General features: G+C 43.8%; 1 protein-coding gene across 4 annotated transcripts in view; it reads right to left on the reverse strand.

The window, feature by feature from the left end:
- The window catches only part of LOC106604630 (complexin-1), a 78,702-nt gene extending 63,182 nt beyond the window's left edge, over positions 1-15,520 (reverse strand). Inside the window, exons 1-3 of one of the 4 annotated variants that reach the window (XR_006769852.1) lie at positions 15,246-15,520; positions 13,252-14,980; positions 8,248-8,448 (exon numbers count right to left, since the gene is read on the reverse strand). Coding sequence is in view for 1 of the 4 variants with exons in the window: in XM_045718050.1 (XP_045574006.1) it covers positions 13,430-14,980; positions 15,246-15,362 (1,668 nt within the window). In the remaining 3 variants the exon portion in view is untranslated. Of the gene's footprint in view, positions 1-8,247; positions 8,449-11,942; positions 14,981-15,245 lie in introns of those variants that run through there. The other 3 variants (XM_045718051.1, XM_014199457.2, XM_045718050.1) reach the window with 3 other exon arrangements.
- Between the last annotated feature and the right edge of the window lie 6,702 nt (positions 15,521-22,222).

Genomic DNA, 22,222 nt, shown 5'->3' on the forward strand with positions numbered 1-22,222 from the left:
TCCATGGCCTGCATAATCACCAGACATGTCAGCCATTGAGCATGTTTGGGATGTTCTGGATTGATGTGTACGACAGTGTTCCAGTTCACGATAATATCCAGCAACTTCGCACAGCCATTACATTAAAAAAATAAACCTCAGTTCAAAAAAAAAAACATAACTTGACTTTAAAATGAAATCATGGATCAAGCATCTTATCAACCCTCAAACTCATACTAAAAAAACACCTACAAATTGAGCATTAGTAATTAAACTTTTTATGAAGTTAATTCTCAGAAGTACCTTCTGGATCCATGCATGAATCCGTATGTAATTTAACTTCCAGCTAGTCGATTGTTTTTCACCATTCTCAGAAAATTCTTCATGACTGCAAATCTGTTTGATCCGAATAGTATCCATATTGGAAATTATTTGCTATGATCTACTAACACAGAAAATGAGTTCCCTTGGAAACCATATTATGAAATGTCCAACATTCTGACAAGGAGTAATACATGACATCACAGCAAAGCCCTTGCTCGATTGGAGGACAATTTGACTGAATTCTGGAATATGACATACATAATGACATCATAGCATAACCAGTGTTGGGCAGCAGGAATGTGAGCAACTAATGGTAAATTAAAACGATAGCACTTCCAAAACTATGTCAAACATTCTATATATATCATGAAAGCATATTCTGTGACAGTCAACTCCATTATAATTGAGATCGGAGGTGACTATGTGGTTAAACAGTGTTCAAGGTCATATAGGAAAATTGTGGACTATCAGTTAGCTCCCACACACACCATAGTACAGCATAGTACAGCCCCCTGCCTCCCAAAACCCTATCTCCTAGCTCATGCTGCCATTCACAACTCCTCTCTCACCTGGGTCTCCTCTCATTGTTTCTGGGTCACACTGGAAAACATCTAGCCACAGTTATTCTTTCCCCTAAACCCTGCCACAACCAATTTATCCCCCTCATTCATAGAGTCATTATAGGATTTGATGATCCTCTGTGTGTGGCGTCCGCAGATGCAGATGTAGGATCTTAATTTAAGCCGTATTGTCGCAGCAAAATAATCCTGCTGCATGTCACGACTTCCGCCGAAGTTGGTCCCTCTCCTTGTTCGTTCGGCGGTCGTCGTCACCGGTTTTCTAGTTGCCACCGATCCACGTTTTCTTTTCCATTTGTTTTGTCTTCATTGTATACACTTGATTTTCATTTCATTATTATTGTTCCCTATTTAACCCTCTGGTTTCCCCCTTGGTTTTGTGCGTGTTTGTTCTGTTAAGCTGTCGCGTATATTTGTGAGCTGAGTTATTTTCCCTGCATGGAATATTTTGATGTTTTGTTGAGTAAAGACCTTTATTACTCACTCTTGGTGTCCTGCGCCTGACTCCGTCCCACCTGCTGCACATTGACTCTTGACGGAAACACGCACCCAGTCCTCCGTTACCTATGGAGGAGCGCGTTCATAGGTTCGCGACTATGCTACAAAATCTTGGCACAGCCATGGATCGCGTGCTGCACACCATGGAGCGATGAGAGAGGGGGTTTTCCCACACCCCCATCAACGTCACCCCAACCCACACCGCTGTCCACTTCTCCGTCACCTGCACCCCGTGGGATGGCTGCCGGGTGCCAGGGGTTCTTGCTCCAGTTGGAGCTCTACCTGGCGACCGTCCACCCGGCTCCTTCGGGACACGAGAGAGTGTCCGCCCTCATCTCCTGTCTGTCAGGGAAAGCACTTGAGTGGGCCAAAGCTGTATGGGGGAGAGAAGGCGCAACTTTAGTCCACTATGAGGATTTCACCCGCCGCTTCCGGACGGTTTTCGATCATCCACCTGAGGGGAGAGCGGCGGGAGAACGCTTGTTCCACCTTAGACAGGGAATGAGGAGCGCACAAGACTTTGCACTGGACTTCAGGACCCTGGCAGCCAGCGGGGAATGGAAGGAAGGGGCCCTGATCGACCATTACCGGTGTAGTCTACTGGAGGACGTTCGTCGGGAGCTGGCATGCAGGGACACCACCCTTACCCTCGACCAGCTGGTGGATTTATCCATCCGGCAGGATAGCCTGTTGGCCACCTGCGGACGTCCGTATCGGGGCCCGTCAATTCCATCCCCCAGCACCTCCGATCCTACACCTATGGAGCTCGGAGGTGCTGCTCTGCGGGTGACCGGAGGGGGAGCCATTCCCTGCACCACATATGGCCGCAGAGGGCCCACTGCTGGTCGGTGCTGGGGAGGTTCCTCAGGGAGTCGAGGCAGCAGGCAGGGCACTGGCGGATCATCCCAGGTGAGTAGGCACCTAACTCACCCAGAGCTCTCTGTTGCTCACATGTGTGTGTGTATAGAATTTCCTGAGTTTTCCCCGCATTCTCAGCATAAGGCGCTAGTAGATTCAGATGCAGCTGGGAACTTTATTGACCGTTCATTTGCACTTAGTTTAGGGATCCCTATTGTTCCTGTTGATGTGCCATTCCCTGTACATGCTGTAGATAGTCGTTCTTTAGGGTCGGGGCTGATTAGGGAGGCCACTGCTCCACTATGTATGATAACACAGGAGGGTCATGAGGAGAGAATTAGTCTCTTCCTGATTGATTCTCCTGCGTTTCCCATGGTGCTGGGCCTTCCCTGGTTGGCCTGTCATGACCCCACTATTTCGTGGCAACAGAGGCCTCTCAAGGGATGCTCACGTAAGTGCGCAGGGAGGTGTGTAGGTGTTTCCATCGGTGCCACTACGGTGGAGAGTCCAGACCAGGTCTCCACCGTGCACATCCCCTCTGAATATGCCGATTTGGCTCTTGCCTTCTGTAAGAAGAGGGCGACTAAATTACCACCCCATCGACGGGGGGATTGTGCGATAAATCTCCTGGTAGACGCAGCACCTCCTAGGAGTCACGTGTATCCTCTGTCACAGGAAGAGACGGCGGCTATGGAAACATATGTCTCTGAATCTCTGGGGCAGGGATACATTCGGCCTTCCACTTCACCTGCCTCCTCAAGTTTATTTTTTATGAAGAAGAAGGACGGTGGTTTACGCCCGTGTATTGACTATCGAGGTATCAATCAGATCACTGTGAAGTACAGTTACCCGCTGCCTCTCATAGCCAATGTGATCGAGTCAATGCACGGGGCACGCTTCTTCACAAAATTGGATCTCAGGAGCGCTTACAATCTGGTGCGTATCTGGGAGGGGGATGAGTGGAAGACGGTATTTAGTACCATCTCTAGGCACTATGAGTACCTTGTCCTGCCGTACGAGTTGATGAATGCTCCATCAGTCTTCCAATCCTTTGTAAACGAGATTTTCAGAGACCTGCACGGGCAGGGTGTAGTGGTGTGTATCGATGACATTCTGATATACTCCGCTACACGCGCCGAGCATGTGTCCCTGGTGTGCAGGGTGCTTGGTCGACTGTTGGAGCATGACCTGTACGTCAAGGCTGAGAAATGTGTATTCTTCCAACAGTCCATCTCCTTCCTCGGGTACCGCCTCTCCGCGTCAGGGGTGGAGATGGAAAGTAACTGCATTTCAGCCGTGCATAATTGGCTGACTCCAACCACGGTAAAGGAGGTGCAGCGGTTCTAAGGGTTTGCCAACTACTACCGGAGGTTTATCCGGGGCTTTGGTCAGGTAGCGGCTCCCCTTACCTCATTGCTGAAGGGGGGACCGGTGCGACTGCAGTGGTCAGCTGGGGCGGACAGGGCTTTTCGTCACCTGAAGGCTCTGTTTACCTCGGCTCCCGTGCTGGCTCATCCTGATCCCTCCTTGGCATTTATAGTGGAGGTGGACGCATCTGAGGTAGGAGCTGTGCTATCTCAGCTCTCGGGTACAGCACCAAAGCTCCACCCCTGTGCTTTCTTTTCGAAGCAAAACTATGATGCGGGGAATGGGAGCTGTTGGCTGTCGTTAAGGCTCTGAAGGCGTGGAGGCACTGGCTTGAGGGTGCTAAATACACTTTTCTCATTTGGACTGACCACCGCAATCTGAAGTACATCTGGGCGGCGAGGAAAATGAACCCTCGCCAGACAAGGTGGGCCATGTTTTTCACCCGTTTTTTGTTCACCCTATCCTACAGACCAGGTTCCCAGAACGCTAAGGCAGATGCACTTTCTCGGATGTCTGACACAGAGGAGCAGTCCACGGATCCCACTCCCATCCTTCTGGCTTCTTGCCTTGTGGCACCGGTGGTGTGGGAGGTGGACGCGGACATTGAGCGGGCATTACATACAGAGCCCACTCCCACCCAGTGTCCAGTTGGGCGTCTGTGCGTTCCGTCTGCTGTCCGCGACCGTTTGATCTATTGGGCCCACACGTCACCCTCCTCTTGTCATCCTGGCATCAGTCGGACAGTGCGCTGTCTTAGTGGGAAGTACTGGTGGTCTACCCTGGCTAAGGACGTGAGGGTTTATGTTTCCTCCTGCTCGGTGTGCGCCCAGTGCAAGGCACCTAGACACCTGCCCAGAGGGAAATTACAACCCCTACCCGTTCCACAATGGCCGTGGTCACACCTATCGGTGGATTTATTGACGGATCTTCCTCTGTCACAAGGGAACACAACGATCCTGGTCGTTGTGGATCGGTTTTCTAAGTCCTGCCATCTCCTTCCTTTGCCCAGTCTCCCTACGGCCCTACAGACGGCGGAGGCCCTGTTCACTCACGTCTTCCGGCACTACGGTGTGCCTGAGGATATAGTTTCTGATCGGGGTCCCCAGTTCACATCCAGGGTTTGGAGGGCGTTTATAGAACGTCTGGCGGTTTCGGTCAGCCTTACCTCGGGTTTTCACCCCGAGAGTAATGGGCAGGTGGAGAGAGTTAACCAGGATGTGGGTAGGTTTCTGCGGTCCTAATGCCAGGACCGGCCGGGGGAGTGGGCGGCTTTCATCCCCTGGGCAGAGATGGCCCAGAACTCACTCCACCACTAACCTATCTCCTTTCCAGTGCGTACTAGGTTATCAGCTGGTTCTGGCACCATGGCATCAGAGCCAGATCGAGGCACCTGCGGTGGATGAATGGTTTTGGCGCCCGGAGGAGACATGGGACGCTGCCCATGTGCACCTTCAACGGGCCATCAGGCGGCAGAAGACGAGCGCCGACCGCCACCGCAGTGAGGCCCCGGTGTTTGCGCCGGGGGATCGGGTCTGGCTCTCGACCCAAAACCTGCCCCTCCGCCTGCCCTGCCCGGAAGCTGGGTCTGCGGTTTGTGGGGCCATTTAAAGTCCTGAGGAGAGTGAATTATGTTTATTAGATTACAGCTCCCCCCGATTACCGCATTAACCCCTCGTTCCATGTGTCTCTCCTCAGGCCGGTGGTGGCTGGTCCGCTCCAGGGATCTGAGGTACGGGAGGTTCCTCCGCCCCCTCCGGACATCGAGGGGGCCCCGGCGTATGCTGTTCGAGCCATCATGGACTCAAGGCGTCGGGCGAGGGGCCTTCAGCACCTCGTGGAGTGGGAGGGGTACGGTCCGGAGGAGAGATGCTGGGTACCGGTGGAGGACATTCTGGATCCTTCATTACTGCAGGAGTTTCACCGTCTCCACCCGGATCGTCCTGTGCCTCGTCCTCCGGGTCGTCCCCGAGGCCAGTTTCGGCGCACTGCTGGAGCCGCGCGTCAAGGGGGGGTACTGTCACGACTTCCGCCGGAACCAATCCACGTTTACCTTTTCCATTTGTTTTGTCTTCATTATACACACCTGATTTCCATTTCATCATTATTGTTCCCTATTTAACCCTCTGGTTTCCCCCTTGGTTTTGTGCGTGTTTGTTCTGTTAAGCTGTCGCATATATTTGTGAGTTGAGTTATTTTCCCTGCGTGGAAAATTGTGTTGTTTTGTTGAGTAAAGACCTTTATTACTCATTCTCGGTGTCCTGCGCCTGACTCCGTCCCAACTGCTGCACATTGACTCTTGACACTGCTTCAGGATTTAAATGTTTAGTCCATAATGCTGCTTGATAGGTGCTTAAGCTGGTTAAAATAAGGCTACATGTCGGGTTGAAAAATGTATTGAAAGTTCCCAGAATTTTGCCACCCTAGCTATATTAAAAGTGAAATATTGTTAATATATCTGTTTGTTAGTGCGGGTTTTCAGTTAATTTTTGTAAATCATGAAACTCATCGGCATTTCCTGCGGTGCAGAAAAATTCTCAGCAAACAAAGACTGGTCAAGTTAAGATCCTATAAATCTGTATGCATAGGCTGACATTGAAGAGACTTTCTCCATTATCGCCTTTTTTATTTGGTCATGCACCAGAGGTCTTAATGATGGGGAAAGGAAATAGCATGGGTAGTAATGTGAAATAATGCTCTGGGAGAAGTAGGTCATTAAGATGAACTGTGTGAAGTCACCAAATAGAGTTTCGCTGCATGTGGACAGTGCTAAACACACATGTGATTGCATGACTGTATGTTCTTACAATAAAGGGAGGCATGTTGTCTTAACACATTATTTCTAGGTTCTTGTTATACCCTTGGCAACTAGGCTTGTGCCAACTAATGGATTCTGTGCTGTGGTATCACCATACATTGCAACGATTTGAACAACATTAACAGCATAATAAAACCTTAGCTGAATTCAGCTACATTAGCCATATCAGCTAATTGAAGCGTCACTTTCACATACGAAAGGCTAGCCCATAGGTGATAAATAACCAAGGTGATACAAAGAAATCATTGATTACAGATGGCCAACATCCCTTTCCGTTGTTTTACGATATAAGCACAAATTCACAAGACAATGTTCCCTCGATCCAAATTGTTTTCTTTTGAACCGAATAGCAGTAAACTGAAAACTTTGGGGGATTTTGATAAACAACCCACTTCTTTCTGGAGTGTTAACAAAGCATGGGGGACTGAAGGTCGGATGTTTATTAGAAGTGTAAGTGGAGTGTGCAATTGCCTCCTTGTCTCAAGGAGAAAGAGGGTGCTGCTAAGTCTAATGTTTCTCAACGGGCTCCATTGTTTCGCCCTCAAAACTCATCAATCATTCTAGTGTCAATACAGAAGAGCATCATGGCCAGACAATGCATTCCCCCTAGTGTTCAGTCATGGACAGAGAGAGTGGAGCTGCAATGTAGGGTGGAGCACAGAGCACTTCTGCTCATCACTGAAAGTTGTTCCTCTGAGTGTGTTTCCCAAACAAAGTAAGTACATGGTTAATACACAATAGAGTAACTTAAGTTACTGATTCTTAGCAACTATGGACCCTTTTGTGTTATGTACACACACTGGATTGATAAACCAACTCAAAGGAATTGTAGAAAAATCTCTTAGAGGTATTGCTTCACATTGCATTTCTTCACACAGGAACTAACATTGTGCTCTTGAGAGAAAGGAAGGATGAGCTAAAAATGACACAGCTCGATGCTTAAGTAGTTGATATACTCAACCATTTAGGTTGTTGAGTCCAAGACATTATAAAGACAGGTAAAGACTAGTACTGTAGGCTGAGGATATAGCGTAACTTATTTAAGACTAGACTGAGCACCTCTATTAAAATGACTTGGCAATCAGAAATGGCATCAGAAGTCTTTGGATTTTAAGCTCTTTTTGTCAAATCTGCTGATTGTATGAACCAGCCTCAGGTAGCCTAGTGGTTAGAGCGTTGGGCCAGTAACAGAAAGGTTGCTAGATTGAATCACTGAGCTGACAAGGTAAAACATCTCTCGTTCTGCCCTTGAATAAGGCAGTTAAACCACTGTTCCTAGGCTGTCATTGTAAATAAGAATTTGTTCTTAACTGACTTGCCTAGTTAAATAAAGGTAAAATAAAAATAAAACTCATAGCAATCTTGGATTAATATGTCCTGCAACAACAGCTGAGCTGGAGAAGTTCAGTCAAATTCAGAGCTTGCTACAACATGTTGTTGTGGTGTGTTTCATGGAAACTGAGGATATAGAGGCTCTACAATTTCTGGAAATATTGGCCAATGATGACAGCATAGCAATAAAAATAACATGAATAATAAACATATAAAATACCATTGACATTAGATGTAGAAATGCATGTTGTTACCAAGGCCATTTCTGCAGTTTATGTACCATTCACAGAGCTAATTTCAGACCCCAAGTTAAATTAAAGTAATCAATCTTGAATAGAGAGGCTCGAGTTTTTGTTTTCATGCTGCGGCCTCATTATTTTTTATTCAAATAGTTAATGATGACTCATGAGGCCAATTGTAAAACTTGGATGGGCCACAACCCACAGGTGAGGGAATAAAGGGTTGCTTTAGTGTCTGACCAACTGTTTCACTTACCTGCTGAAGATGTAGTCAAATATACAGTACTAATCAGAAGGTTGGACACACAGATGACCTGGCCTCCACAATCACTCGACCTCAACCCAATTGAGATGGTTTGGGTTGAGTTGGACCGCAGAGTGATGGAAAAGTAACCAACAAGTGTTCAGCATATGTGGGAGCTCCTTCAAGACTGTTGGAAAAGCATTCCAGGTGAAGCTGGTTGAGAGAATGACAAGAGTGTGCAAAGCTGTCATCAAGGCAAAGGGTGCCTACTTTGAAGAATCTCAAATATAAAATATATTTTGATTCGTTTAACACTTTTTTTGTTACTGCATAATTCCATATGTGTTATTTCATAGTTTTGATGTCTTCACTATAATTATAAAATATAGAAAATAGTTAAAATAAAGAAAAACCCTTGAATGAGTAGGTGTGTCCAAACTTTTGACTACTACTGTGCATTATGTACTGCCGTGTCCCAATACTCTTAAACCACTTCCTTTTCTTGATGACTGCTCATATTTCAAAGGAATGGATAGCTTTCTGCCATACTGCTTTAATTTAAGTTCTCTACAGAGCAGTGGTCAGTCATGATAAAAGGAATCAAGGAAAGGAGTCTATATGACTAGAGAGACAGGATATGACCAAAATAAAGTCTTAGCATAAAGCTGGGTATAAAGGAAGATAGTAAACTTGAGGGAGAGTTCAGAAGAATAAGGCCATGATCCTCCACTGGCAAGGAAAGCAGTGTATTCCCAATGCAGGTACGCGTTGAATAAAATATGGTGGAGTAAATTAGGTTTGTGGCAGGCCAGCTCCAACGCTGCAGTGGAACATTAATTAGAATCCCTTGATAGGTGTAAAATGTTAATGGTTTGACTGATCACATTTTCATGGAGCACCACAGGTGAGGCTTGCGCTCAGCGGTAGGCTCATTCAACCTGCATGAACCACATGGAAAGCACAAACTGAAGCAGACAAGCGAGTTAGGGGCTGGCAGTTTCGAACTCGAAAATAACACTGAATAAAACTAGCAACAACAACCAAAGCCTGTATTGATCAACATAATCATACCAGTATGTTGAAAATCAATATAGCAGTCTTACATCTATAGTTACGTACACAATAACATACACACTAAATGTAATATGACATAAAATGGAATGGACAAAATGGCAATCTGTTGTCAAGCAGATGAATGACATGAGGCTCCTCATGAAGGTCTAGGAGAGCAGAACAACAGCAAGAAACAGAGGGATAGAAACAGATGGTTAGAAACAGAGGGATATAACAGATTGATAGAAACAGTGGGATAGAAACAGAGGGATAGAAACAGAGGGATATAACAGATTGATAGAAACAGTGGGATAGAAACAGAGGGATATAACAGATTGATAGAAACAGTGGGATAGAAACAGAGGGATATAACAGATTGATAGAAACAGTGGGATAGAAACAGAGGGATAGAAACAGTGGGATAGAAACAGAGGGATAGAAACAGTGGGATAGAAACAGAGGGATAGAAACAGAGGGATAGAAACAGATGGTTAGAAACAGAGGGATATAACAGATTGATAGAAACAGTGGGATAGAAACAGAGGGATAGAAACAGTGGGATAGAAACAGAGGGATAGAAACAGAGGGATATAACAGATTGATAGAAACAGTGGGATAGAAACAGAGGGATAGAAACAGTGGGATAGAAACAGAGGGATAGAAACAGAGGGATATAACAGATGGTTAGAAACATTGGGATGGAAACAGAGGGATAGAAACAGTGGGATAGAAACAGATAGATAGAAACAGAGGGATAGAAACAGAGGGATAGAAACAGAGGGATAGAAACAGGGATAGAAACATTGGGATAGAAAGAGAGGGATAGAAACAGTGGAATAGAAACAGAGGGATAGAAACAGAGGGATAGAAACAGAGGGATATAACAGATGGTTAAAAACATTGGGATGGAAACAGAGGGATAGAAACAGTGGGATAGAAACAGTGGGATAGAAACAGTGGGATAGAAACAGATAGATAGAAACAGAGGGATAGAAACAGAGGGATAGAAACAGAGGGATAGAAACAGGGATAGAAACATTGGGATAGAAAGAGAGGGATAGAAACAGTGGAATAGAAACAGAGGGATAGAAACAGAGGGATAGAAACAGAGGGATAGAAACAGAGGGATAGAAACAGAGGGAAAGAAACAGATGATAGAAACAGTGGAATAGAAACAGTGGGATAGAAACAGAGAGAAAGAGAGAGAGAGATAGAAACAGTGGGGTAGAAACAGAGGGAAAGAAACAGATGATAGAAACAGTGGAATAGAAACAGTGGGATAGAAACAGAGAGAAAGAAACAGAGAGATAGAAACAGTGGGATAGAAACAGAGGGAAAGAAACAGAGAGAAAGAGAGAGAGAGATAGAAACAGTGGGATACAAACAGAGGGAAAGAAACAGAGAGAAAGAGAGAGAGAGATAGAAACAGTGGGATTGAAACAGAGGGAAAGAAACAGAGAGAAAGAGAGAGAGAGATAGAAACAGTGGGATAGAAACAGAGGGAAAGAAACAGAGAGAAAGAGAGAGAGAGATAGAAACAGTGGGATAGAAACAGAGGGAAAGAAACAGAGAGAAAGAGAGAGAGAGATAGAAACAGTGGGATTGAAACAGAGAGAAAGAAACAGAGAGAAAGAGAGAGAGAGATAGAAACAGTGGGATTGAAACAGAGGGAAAGAAACAGAGAGAAAGAGAGAGAGAGATAGAAACAGTGGGATAGAAACAGAGGGAAAGAAACAGAGAGAAAGAGAGAGAGAGATAGAAACAGTGGGATAGAAACAGAGGGAAAGAAACAGAGAGAAAGAGAGAGAGAGATAGAAACAGTGGGATAGAAACAGAGGGAAAGAAACAGAGAGAAAGAGAGAGAGAGATAGAAACAGTGGGATAGAAACAGTTGGATATAAAGACAGAGATAGAAGCAGAGGGATATAAACAGTGGGGTAAAAACAGAGGGAAAAAAACAGATGGATATAAACAGTGGGATAGAAACAGTTGTATATAAAAAGACAGGGATAGAAACAGAGGGATAGAAACAGTGGAATAGAAACAGGGATAGAAACAGAGGGATAGAAACAGAGGGATATTGTGAGAGAAAGAAAAAATAGTGTCCTTTGAAACTCGTTAAGAGCATTCAGGTCGCCGAGGACATCATCACCTACTCCTTATTTGATTTGAGGAGAAGGGTGAGATTGTGTTATGTTCTCTAATGAGAGGAGAAGCGACCTGAAGCCCCACAGAGAGGGTGCCTGTCTGCCACTTCAACTTGGTGACATTTTGTGCCCGCTCACGGTCAAACTCTAGAGAGCGCAAGGACAAGGTTGAGGATGACGTGCACTGTGCAGAGAATCTGGCAGGGCTACGTTGGAGTGGGACTATGTGGCATCCTTTTGAGTGCTTCCTCAGTGTGTAGATCACAGTGACAGGACTAATGAGGTCAGTGTCATCATGTCAGTGTCATCACTGTGCATACACTATGGAAGACATTGCATGGAATATTCTGAATGTTTCAGTCTATGGCCAGAATATTTGTTTAGCATGATTAAATTGTAATTATTTCAAGTCTATCAGCAGGTAATCAGTGACCTATTTGATAAACGCTCAGGTTATTATGCAAGGTAATTGCCTGTCTTGGCAGTAGTCATAAACAAAAGACTAAATAAAAGAGTAACATTAGGTTTCTTTAATGTAGCCTACACACGCCTATAAATGGCTTACATGCTGTAAATAACGGCACACTAATTAGCTTGTATGCATTAGCTTGTAATAATAACCATAGAAATAGCTATTACAATATTTCCATTCAATACGTTTCCCTAAAAAGGAAAGAGAGATCAGCCTTTCTCAAGAATGTATCCAATGACCTTGTGCATATCTATCCATCTTGTGAGTCCTGGCCTTCGTTTAGTGCCAGTGCTCTCTCTTTATATACAGTACCAGTCAAAAGTTTGGACACACCTACTCCTTCAAGGGTTTTTCTTTATTTTTACTATTTTCTACATTGTAGAATAATAGTGAAGACATCAAAACTATGAAATAACACATATGGAATCATGTAGTAACCAAAAAAAAAGTGTTAAACACATCAAAATATATTTTATATTTGAGATTCTTCAAAGACGCCACCTTGCCTTGATGACAGCTATGCACACTCTTTTTGTAATTTCATGGTTTTGATGTCTTCACTATTATTCTATAGTGTAGAAAATAGTCAAAATAAAGAAAAACCCTTGAATGAGTAGGTGTGTCCAAACTTTTGACTGGTACTGTATATATAGTTATTTATTTATATATTATTCTTTTTTTGACAATAAACAATAAATAACTTCAAGTTTACATACATTTCCACAAACATGAATGACATCACACATGCTCACACCCACATGTTCCCACCACATCCAACCCCGTATCCACCCCCGATACTTGTAAGACTCTGCCCCATATGACCTGTAGACAGATTGTTTTACATATTTAAATAGCAAGCCATTGATTCTTCCCTTCTCTTAACGATGGAGTTTCATTTGACTTCCAGTATTTAAGTAATAGCTTCTCCAATGTGAGTGAAGAAAATAATATTGTCCAGTCCATTGGTTATCTTACTAAGTCTTGAAATATGCAGATAGATTGATTAAAAGTAAACTTACATTTTAAAACTTTTGACAGCCAGCTTTCTAATTCTGCCCATAACGTTTGGACTTTATAGCACTCCCAGAAGGCATTAACTATGGAGTCATTGCTAGCTTTACACTTAAGACATGACTCTGCTGTTGTGCTGTAGAATTTATGAATTTTGTCTCTCATATGATAAATTATGTACATTAGTTGATATTGGATTAAGCATTTATTTTCGTTAACTGTAATTTCACTAGTTATATTCCAACACTCCCTCCATCTTGTGCCAAAACTAGTTATTTTTAAGTCTTGGTTCGTCAGTTGGATAGGCTCTCTACAAGGTTTTGAATATCTTACCTGTCATATGAGTATCTTTTTCTGACTCAAATAGAATTCCCTCAATGTTGCTGTGATGTCCAAAAGCTTTCGAAATGTCTTGATATAAAACATTAAGTTGCATTTATTTGAAAATGTCTACATTGGTCAGTCCAAAAGGGCTTTTTAATTCTGCCAGTGCTCTCCTCACAGGCATCCTTTAGTCCAGGTTCTGTGGTGACTCCCTCCTCTGGATGATGTCATACACGGAGTGCCAATGCCCCCGCCGAAGAGCTGTGTACGTGTCATCAAACTCATCTGGGTCCGCATAGATATGTTCAACATTTTCAAAGTCGGGGGAGCTCTCCCTCCTACTGACATCTAGATGAGCGCAATCATTATTTACAGTTTGGACGTTCATTCTGACATCATGTCCTCCCATGTTTCTCCTTTTCAGTGTGCTGAAGGTAAAGACCAGAAGAGCTGCGACAGTCAGGAGAACCACCACCACCAGAACAACAATTAACACAGACACTGGTCCTTCAGTGACAGTGAGTGTAGCTTCCAGGGAGAGTAACTTCTCCTGACCAATCAGTGCACAGGAGTAGCTACCTGCATCCTCACTGCTGACTGTGTGGAGCGTTATGTAATCTTCTTCATCATTTGGGCTGGGTATGGGATGTCCGTCTTTGTACAAGATGAAGCCCCCAAAGCCTTGCGGAAGACCGCACTGGGTATGGCACCAGATCCACACAGAGGCTCCTTTTTCCACGACGGCAGGATATACATGCACATATAAGTCTGTGACAGACAGGGAGACTGCTGGCGAATTGAAGTATGTCCCTTGCGTTTTAAACAGGAACCTGTACTTGGACGAGTCGCTCTTTCTCAAATCTGTGATTCTCAGGGTGCAGTCATTACCGTTCCCACGATATTCCACACGATCCTCATACTCCGGGTACCGAGTCAGATCTTCAGGCTCCATTTTGAGATCTGTATTATTCACCCAAAGTGTCTCTGTGATATTGAGATCTCTGGGGAATGTGTAAGTGCAAGGTAGGTCTACATATGACCCAGGGAAGCCACAGATTGTCGTGGGGGTGTATCTCACATCCAAGCAGTTTGTTTTGAAACACCTTGCAGGAGCACGGAGATCCTCATAGCCCTTTATAGCACAGGAGTAGCTGCCTGCATCCCTACTATTGGCTGAGTTGAGGGACAAGCTGAAGGTGTTGGTGTGTGGAGTAATTTTACCGTTCTTGTACCAGATGTAGGTGGGGTTATCACTCGGTGTACAGGTAGTGGTACAGGTCATTTTCAGTTCATTTGTCATAAAATCCATCTTTATCTGCAGGTTTGTGACAATCAACTTGATTCCATGTGCACTATTTATCCATCCAGAGGACTCTGCCTTAAATCTAAAGGAATAGACACCCTCATCACTCTTTCTAAGATCTCTTATTTCAAGAAAAGATCTGCCACCAACTGTCAAACGACCTTTATATTCTGGGTCTTTAGAGAGGTCCTCAGGTATAGTCTTGTCCCTCCATTTCCACTTCTGGTTCTTTTTAAACCAGTAGAGGTTTTGGTATTCACTTTTGGAATTTGGTGGATGGCAGCATCTTACTTTCACAGTTGCTCCCTGTAATGCACAGATAGTCAACTCTGCACGGGTGGTACTCACCACGTTCACAGACAGAAGACCTGGTATGAAGAGAAACAGTCCAAAAAACGTTCTTCCTGTCAGTGTCATGGGGATCTCTGCAGTTACCTGTCGTGTAGAGGCAATAACATCATAGATATAATGAATCAAGTATTTGATTAAGATTTTAGCATGAAACATTTGCCTCATATTACTCAATATTTGTTATAACCCAAACTGCTCTAGAGCCCAAAAACTACTTTGACGTCAATGTCAACAAACTTTTCCAGAAGTTGAAAAGCTAGCTTTTTGGGATCAGAAGTCTTGGGGATTTAAGCTGTGTGAATTGAGAGAAATGTAATTAGTGACGTAAATAATCACAAAAGATACTTACACTTTGGGAAAGATGGTCAACTGATATCTTCAAAATGTCTGGCAGCACAGTTGAACGAAATATAACTGTGAAGATGTTTCTTAGTAAACGGAGGAAGGACATGTTGCTGAAACACATCTCACCAACTTCCTTCCCTTAAGACACATTGGTGGTGTGATGACTATATAAGGCAAAGAACAGAATCTGACCAACTTTATATGGGATACCTGAAGCTGTTGGCTAAGATAAATGTAGCTGAAACATTTCATATCACTTCTGTTACAGCTCTATGTTACGGTGGGATACACCATTAACATCTCTATTGGTTAGGTAAATGATTTCCCCCCTTTTATCCCCTGAGAATTACAATCTAATATTTCACACTGTCATCTCAGTGTTGGTTTTCATATATTTCACAATCAGGAAGAGGTTGCTTAAACTAACAAGAAAATTACAAATGTGAGTGATAAGGGGATGTGGGGGAAATGAATTCGTACAGTAGATTACACAACTTGACTTTGACCAATAAAGCTCCACCAACATGGTTGCTCGTCCAAAAGACAAATGTTGTACTACAGAAAAGTTACGGCTCTGCCGATTTTATACCAGTACAACGATTTGACAGAATTTTAGACAGCAGCCTCATCCAGCACCCTTGACAAATAAAGTGATACAGTGTTGACAGCGTCTCAAACATTAAGCAGTGATGGCGGAAAACAAGTGATAAAGGTTCAGGCGTTTGAATGTTAATATGAGAAAAAGCCAAATACCATGCATCTGCACAATAGTAATAAGGAAGCACTTTTGATTTCTCCAAACAAAACAATGTTTGCATGAGATAGCCTCTCCATCAGTCTTCTATCCCAGAGGTAGCTGTTTATACTCTGATGAATATACATCATATTACCTGAGACAAGGAGATGAGAAAACCCATTAAAGGGCTCATGTCATGGGAAATGATGGAGCCTGGAAATAGAGGGACCAGAGGACAGGTTTGAAATGGCTCAATCTCAGGCAATTATTTCTTTGCAGATTGCACCGCATGCATATCGTATGAGATCAAAAGCTGGTGACCATGTTTTGTTTGTGTAGATGGATATTTGAATTGCTGAACAGATCCAGACACTCTGAGGGCGGTCCATTCCCCAGGCTGAGCGAAAACCACAATACTAGAGCATGGAGATCCAATTGTACAGTAGACTGATCTCTCTTCAAGCTAATAAATTCTGTACGTCTAACGATACAATTCTAGGGTTGCACAATTTCTCAGTTTTACTAGATAGCTTCAAAATGTGAGCTCTTAGTTCGCTTGTGAGTTATTGCTTTTACATATAGGCCAATATAACTTGCCTCCTTTATACTGTATATGAACTGGGAACTCCATGATGTATTCTACATTGATATTCCATAATGTGAGCACTCATAAATCCCTTGCTGGGCAATGTCAAGTCAGGGTTGCAGCATCTCTTCAGTGGCCGTTGAAGGCTGTGAAAGCTGTCGCTGCCACGGGCAACTCCACACTAATTTCCCCACCCTAAGCACTTGCTAGGTTCCTAGAATAGATAATGAAGTTTTCTTCTTTTTCGAAAGAGAGAAATTAAATCACATCACTGGTTAACAGTTGGGGCTGATTCATCACATTAAAACAGAGATTATTCTGATGAATTCAGTTCGCTTTTCTTTCTTGTCTTTCATCAGGCGATGGTAATTCAATCCTTTTCTTCAATCAGCTCATCTAAAGCATAACCAAGATAATTTGCTAGCCATCTTCTCTAGCCATCTTGTCTCGATGCACTTGGAGCTCTACACAAAAGAAAACTGACGACCCCAGTATATCTTTCTGTGGAATATTGCATGTTGAATAGTGCAGTGCCTCTTTCTTTGCCTAATCATTCCTTATGTGCACATATGTTTTGTAAATGGATTATAATAGGTTGTGAGAAGAGAATGTGAATCCTTGTGTGCATGACAATAGAGAAATGTGCATAACGCCTTCTTTGTTGCTAAATTCTTCTTCTAAATTGCGTGTATGTAGGCTATTAGGAAACAGATGGGACACCTACGCCTTGGAATTAGCATAAGAAATTCCCTATCAGAACCTCTGGCACAAAAAACTTTAGGGAAGCACAGTCAAACATGCAAGACTTAAACTGAGCCATCGGAAATGTAATACAGGAGTTTAATAGCGTTCAAGGGTTATTATGTTTGTTGCAATCTTTCTGTGGTTTTATGTATGATCAAATCTGCAGCAAGTACTCATTGATATTGTAACGCCCTGGCCATAGAGAGGGTTTTTTTTGTTCTTTATTTTGGTTAGGCCAGGGTGTTACATTGGGTGGGCATTCTATGTTCTGTTTCTATGTGTTTGTATTTCTTTGTTTTGGGCCGTGTGTGTGGCTCCCAATCAGGCACAGCTGAAGTTCGTTGTTGTTGATTGGGAGTCACACAGAAGTGCATGTTTTTCCGTTGGGGTTTTGTGGGTAATTGTTTCTGTCATTGTGTTTCACCTGACAGGACTGTTTGGCTGTCGGTTTTTTCTTGTTTTGTTTGTATAGTGTTCTTCCTTAATTAAAGATGACGAACACTAACTCCGCTGCGTTTTGGTCCACTCTCTCTCACGGCAGCCGTTACAGATATAAAGGCCCAGTGCAGTCAAAAACGTGATTCTCATGTGTTTTATATATTTTATTTTGACACAATGAGCTTGGAATAATACTGTGAAATTGTGAAAATGATGATAATGCAGTTTTATTGTAAGAGCTGTTTGAAAATACAGCCTGAAACTGCAGTTTTGGCCTGCCTGGTGACATCACCAGGTGATAAGTTAGTTAACCCCTGTAGGTTTAAGCCCTTAGATCACAATATTTACTAAAGCTAACATGTATCATTATTTTAAGATGGTCATAATGTATAATTTAGCTATTTTGAATTTTAGGACGACTTTAGGTATATACAGTATAAGTCAAAAGTTTGGACACACCTACTCATTCAAGGGATTTTCTTTATTTTTACTATTTTCTACATTGTAGAATGATAGTGAAGACATCAAAACTATGAAATAACACATATGGAATCATGTAGTAACCAAAAAAGTGTTAAACAAATCCCAATATATTTTTTATTTTAGATTCTTCAAAGGAGCCACCCTTTACCTGGATGACAGCTTTACACACTCTTGGCATTCTTGGCATTCTACACACTCTTGGCATTCTTTCAACCAGCTTCATGAGGTAGTCACCTGGAATGCATTTCAATTAACAGATGTGCCTTGATAAAAGTTAATTTGTGAAATGTCTTTCCTTCTTAATGTGTTTGAGCCAATCAGTTGTGTTGTGACAAGGTAACGGTGGTATACAGAAGATAGCCCATTTGGTAAAAGACCAAGTCCATATTATGGAAAGAACAGCTCAAATAAGCAAAGAGAAACGACAGTCCATCATTACTTTAAGACATGAAGGTCAGTGAATCCGGAACATTTCAAGAACTTTGAAAGATTCTTCAAGTGCAATCGCAAAAACCATCAAGCGCTATGATGAAACTGGATATAATGAGGACAGCCACAAGACAGGAAGACCCAGAGTTACCTCTGCTGAAGAGAAAAGTTCATTAGTTACCAGCCTCAGAAATTGCAGCCCAAATAAATGCTTCACAGAGTTCAAGTAACAGACACATCTCAACATCAACTGTTCAGAGGTGACTGTGTGAATCAAGCCTTCATGGTCGAATTGCTACAAAGAAACCACTACAAAAGGACACCAATGAGAAGAATAAACTTGGTCGGGCCAAGAAACATAAGCAATAGACATTAGACCGGTGGAAATCCGTCCTTTGGTCTGATGAGTCCAAATTTGAGATTTTTGGTTCCAACCGCCGTGTCTTTGTGAGACACAGAGTAGGTGAACGGAGGATCTCCGCATTTGTGGTTCCCACAGTGAAGCATGGAGGAGAAGCTGTGATGGTGTGGGGGTGCTTTGCTGGTGACACTGTCTGTGATTTAGTTAGAATTCAAGGCACACTTAACCAGTATGGCTACCACAGAATTCTGCAGCGATACGCCATCTCATCTGGTTTGGGCTTAGTGGGACTATGATTTATTTTTCAACTGGACAATAACCCAACACACCTCCAGGCTGTGTAAGGGCTATTTGACCAAGAAGGAGAGTGATGGAGTGCTGCATCAGATGACCTGGCCTCTACAATCACCCAACCTCAACCCAATTGAGATGGTTTAGTATGAGTTGGACTGCAGAGTAAAGGAAAAGCCGCCAACAAGTGCTCAGCATATTTTTTCTATTTAACTAGGCAAGTCAATTAAGAACATTTTATTTTACAATGATGGCCTAACCCGGCCAAACCCTCCCCTAGCCCGGATGACACTGGGCCAATTATGCACCGCCCTATGGGACTCCCGATCACGGCTAGTTGTGATACTGCCCGGGATCGACCCATCGACTGTAGTGACGCCTCTAGCACTGAGAAGCAGTGCCTTAGACTGTGGGAACTCCTTCAAGACTGTTGGAAAAGCATTCCAGGTGAAGCTGGTTGAGAGAATGCCAAGAGTGTGTAAAGCTGTCATCAAGGCCAAGGTTGGCTACTTTGAAGAATCTAAAATCACTGTCAAATCTCACTGTCAACTGCGTTTATGTGTAAATATTTGTATGAACATAAGATTCAACAACAGACATAAACTGAACAAGTTCCACAGACATGTGACTAACAGAAACTGAATAATGTGTCCCTGAACAAAGAGGGGGGGTCAAAATCAAAAGTAACAGTCAGTATCCGGTGTGGCCACTAGCTGCATTAAGTACTGCAGTGCATCTCCTCCTCATGGACTGCACCAGATTTGCCAGTTCTTGCTGTGAGATGTTACCCCATTCTTCCACCAAGGCACCTGCAAGTTCCGGGACATTTCTGGGGGGAAATGGCCCTAGCCCTCACCCTCCGATCCAACAGCTCCTAGACGTGCTCAATGGGATTGAGATCCGGTCTCTTTGCTGGCCATGGCAGAACACTTTCATTCTTGTCTTGCAGGAAATCACACACAGAACGAGCCGTATGGCTGGTGGCATTGTCATGCTGGAGGGTCATGTCAGGATGAGCCTGCAGGAAGGGTACCACATGAGGGAGGAGGATGTCTTCCCTGTAATGCACAGCATTGAGATTGCCTGCAATGACAACAAGCTCAGTCCGATGATGCTGTGATACATCGCTCCAGACCATGACGGACCCTCCACCTCCAAATCGATCCCGCTCCAGAGTACAGGCCTCGGTGTAACACTCATTCGTTCAACGATAAACGTGAATGCGACCATCACCCCTTGTGAGACAAAACTGCGACTCGTCAGTGAAGAGCACTTTTTGCTTTACAACAGGCCTACAAGCCCTCAGTCCAGCCTCTCTCAGCCTATTGCGGACAGTTTGAGCACTGATAGTGGGATTGTGCATTCCTGGTGTAACTCAGGCAGTTGTTGTTGTCATCCTGTACCTGTCCCGCAGGTGTGATGTTCGGATGTACCGATCCTGTGCAGGTGTTGTTGCACGTGGTCTGCCACTGCGAGGACGATCAGCTGTCCATCCTGTTTCCCTGTAGCGCTGTCTTAGGCGTCTCACAGTATGGACAATGCAATTTATTGCCCTTGCCACATCTGCAGTCCTCATGCCTCCTTACAGCATGCCTAAGGCACGTTCACGCAGATGAGCAGAGACCCTGGACATCTTTCTTTTGGTGTTTTTCAGAGTCAGTTGTGTCAGTAGTGTCCCAAGTTTTCATAACTGTGACCTTTATTGCCTACCGTCTGAAAGCTGTTAGTGTCTTAACAACCGTTCCACAGGTGCATGTTCATTAATTGTTTATGGTTCATTGAACAAGCATGGGAAACAGTGTTTAAACCCCTTACAATGAAGATCTGTGAAGTTATTTGGATTTTTACAAATGATCTTTGAAAGAGGGTCCTGAAAAAGGGACATTTATTTTTTTGCTGACTTTATATATATTTTTTATTGACCTGCTATAGCCCATAGAATAACACATTCATAAATGACAAAACAGACAGTCCAAAAATGTATTATAAGGAATAAGGAATAAGGTACTGGGTTACTGGGTTACCATCAGAAGACTCCCCTGAAGCCTGTGTGCATTGTAGAGCAGAACAACCAACACCTCCGTGTTCGCGAGAGTCTCCCCTTTTGGTGACATATGAGGGTGTAGCTTCCACGGTTCAGTCTGGACAGTCAGTTTTGTGAGAAGACCTCTTCGAAAAGAGGTAGCCCGTGACAGAGTTCAGACAACTGCCGAAAAGCTTGCAGATGTCATAGAGCCAAACAACCAATGATGTCGTGTACGTGAGAGTCTCATCTTTGGATGGTGGTGACTTTTTCGTTTGTAGGTCCCACAGTTTGGGTTTTACAGCCGATTCCGTGACCATTTTCTTGTCCGGTTCCTCTCATGTGTAGAAAAAGGTTGCTTTCACAAGCCCCATGTTATGGAATAGACGCAAACTTTATATCAGCGGAAAGAGGGAATCAGGGAGATGACCAAGAACCCAATGGTCATTCTGACAGAGCTCCAGAGTTCATCTCTGGAGATGGGAGAACCTTCCAGAAGGACAACTATCTCTGCAGCACTCCACAATCAGGCTTTTATGGTAGAGTGGCCAATCGTAAGCCACTCTTCAGTAAAAGGCACATGACAGCCCGCTTGGAGTTTGCCAAAAGGTCTGATGAAACTAATATTGAACTCTTTGGCCTGAATGCCAGGCGTCACATCACTGGAAGAAACCAGGCAACATCCCTACGGTAAAGCATGATGGTAGCAGCATCATGCTGTGAGGATGTTTTCAGCTGCAGGGACTGGGAGACTAGTTAGGATCAAGGGAAGGATGAATGGAGCAAAGTACAGATAGATCGTTGATGAAAACCTGCTCCAGAGCGCTCAGGTTGTCAGACAGGGGGCGAAGGTTTACCTTCCAACAGGACAACGACCCGAAGCACACAGC

This window comes from Salmo salar, chromosome ssa05 (genome assembly GCF_905237065.1).
Source record: "Salmo salar chromosome ssa05, Ssal_v3.1, whole genome shotgun sequence".
Taxonomy (NCBI): domain Eukaryota; kingdom Metazoa; phylum Chordata; class Actinopteri; order Salmoniformes; family Salmonidae; genus Salmo; species Salmo salar.